Source organism: Emiliania huxleyi (assembly GCF_000372725.1).
Source record: "Emiliania huxleyi CCMP1516 unplaced genomic scaffold EMIHUscaffold_3569, whole genome shotgun sequence".
Classification (NCBI taxonomy): domain Eukaryota; phylum Haptophyta; order Isochrysidales; family Noelaerhabdaceae; genus Emiliania; species Emiliania huxleyi.
This window is the reverse complement of record NW_005199299.1, coordinates 1-1,933: the sequence shown is the minus strand read 5'-3', so window position 1 is coordinate 1,933 and position 1,933 is coordinate 1. Positions and strand designations below refer to the sequence as shown.

At 64.5% G+C, this 1,933-nt stretch overlaps 1 protein-coding gene across 1 annotated transcript; it reads right to left on the bottom strand.

The window, feature by feature from the left end:
• Positions 1 to 877: 877 nt before the first annotated feature.
• EMIHUDRAFT_123937 (hypothetical protein) lies at positions 878 to 1,869 on the bottom strand (the record flags this gene model as incomplete). The annotated part of the gene is made up of 1 exon (XM_005772560.1): positions 878 to 1,869. A coding segment is annotated over one exon (992 nt), but the record flags the coding sequence as incomplete, so codon positions are not given.
• Positions 1,870 to 1,933: the final 64 nt, after the last annotated feature.

Here is a 1,933-nt window from a genome sequence, read left to right as displayed (position 1 = left end):
CAATCCAAAAGGAGAAAAACAAAATCCCGGCGACAGTCTTCTTGCAATCTTGGCTCCCTGGCCCTGGATGTCAGTGAGGTTGATGACCGCACTCGCAAGTGCTCCGATTGCGCAGCTGCTTCTCACGGTTCTGGATGCAAATACGCAAATTACACAAAACCCAGAAACAAATACGCAAATTACACAAAACCGTCTAGAGTAATCTGCTATGTAATCTCATGCTCGAACGATGGGGCGAGTGCCAGTCGCCGCGCGACCTGGAGCCCGCGAGCATGTCTGTTGGCTCCCGCCTAGGCTCCCGCCGTCCGGTGTGCAAGCCCAGGGCAGAGCCAGAGGCCGCCGACACACGATGCATTGCGCTTGAGGACCTCTGTGAGATGAGCATGAGGAGGAGGACCTCTGTGCCTTTGAGGACCTCTCGGACGTGAGGACCTCTTCGTCTGCGGCGCGCTCCCTCTTAGGGGCTCAGCTTAACCCTGCATCCGTCGGAGGAGAGTTGCCTAGCTAGCACCTACCATTCCCTCCCTCCCAGGGAGAGAGTAGAAGGCAGCTAGGTGGATGGAAATTGAACGTGCCAGTTAGTTGGAGCGTCAGTCAGGCCAGCTGAATCCGAATCGTATACATAAAAACAATCTTTTTCTGCTTCTAGCGGGTTTGGTGCGGATGGTCAGCACTTGAGGTTGGCCAACTGGACCTGCTCACAACGCGTTTGTCGTTGGTAAAGACGGTGTTTACTTGACAGGGAGCTAGGGCTGGAGTCCAGCGCCTGCACTGCCGCCGGAAAGTTGTACACGCCGGGCGAGAGGCGGAGCGTTTTCTCCCCGCTGCCGTCCCACGCGTCTGGGTGTGAGACGGAGGGTAGGCCACCCGTCTCAGCCTAAGGGAAGGGTCCGAGAAGGCTCGAGCACGATCCAGGGAAAACTGAGGAAAGGCCTCGCGTCTCTGCCGGCGACTCGCTTACAGACACGCCGAGGAAGGCGGCCGCTTCCGCCGCCGTCTCGCCCAGAGCGTTGGTGAGGGCCGCTGCGAGCGAGGTCGCCGACGACTCGTCGCCGGCTTGCAAGGTGACCAAGACGGCGTGCTCCTCGAGACGGCGGAGGCGGCGTCGGCCGTCGCCGCCGCAGGAGACGTCGCACTGGCTCGGGAGGAGGCCAGAGAGGCTGCTGACGGAGGCGCACACTGTTGCAGTGAAGGCGGCGCTACACTCATCAGCCGTTTTGAAGGAGAATCCGACCGCGTACGACTCGTCCTCCTCGCCGCCCGAGCCGTGCTCGCCATCGCCGTCCCCGGAGCCGCCCTCGTCGGCGCCGCCCGAGCCAGAGTCCTCCTCCCCAGAGCCCGACTCCTCCCCAGAGCCCGCCTCGTCGCCCTCGCCCGAGCCAAAGTCGCCGTCGCCCGAGTCGTCGCCGTCCCCGGAGCCAATGTCACCAGCCTCGTCCCCCTCGCCCGACCCAAAGTCGCCGATCTCGTCGCCAGAGAACTCAGGGCTATCCTCGAGCCGCCTCTCCACCGCAGGCTCTACCGCCGTCTGCGCGGGCGGAGGGGGAGCTGCCCGCCCTCGGGCTGTAGCTCCTCGGGAGGTGAAGCTAAAGCCTGGAAAAAGGACGCGTAGAAGCTGCGCCTCGTTGGTCACCTCGACGTGCCCCTCGGGAAGCGGAGCCAGGGGCGGGGACGGCGCGACAGGCGGCGGAGGGGGCGGGGACGGCTCCTGCGCCTCGCCCGGCGTCGAAGGCGGTGCGGGAGGTGAGGGTGGCGCGGCGGGAAGCGGAGGGAGGAGTGGCACGAGGTCGCGTGGGCCGCAGTCTGCGCAGTCCTCGGCGTACGGGCAGACGCTGTACTCGGAGCCCGGACCGCCGTCGTCGCAGACGCCTAATTGCGGCAAGGGGCGGCGGTGAAGGAGAGACGCGCAGCACGAGCACGGACAGAAGTGCGG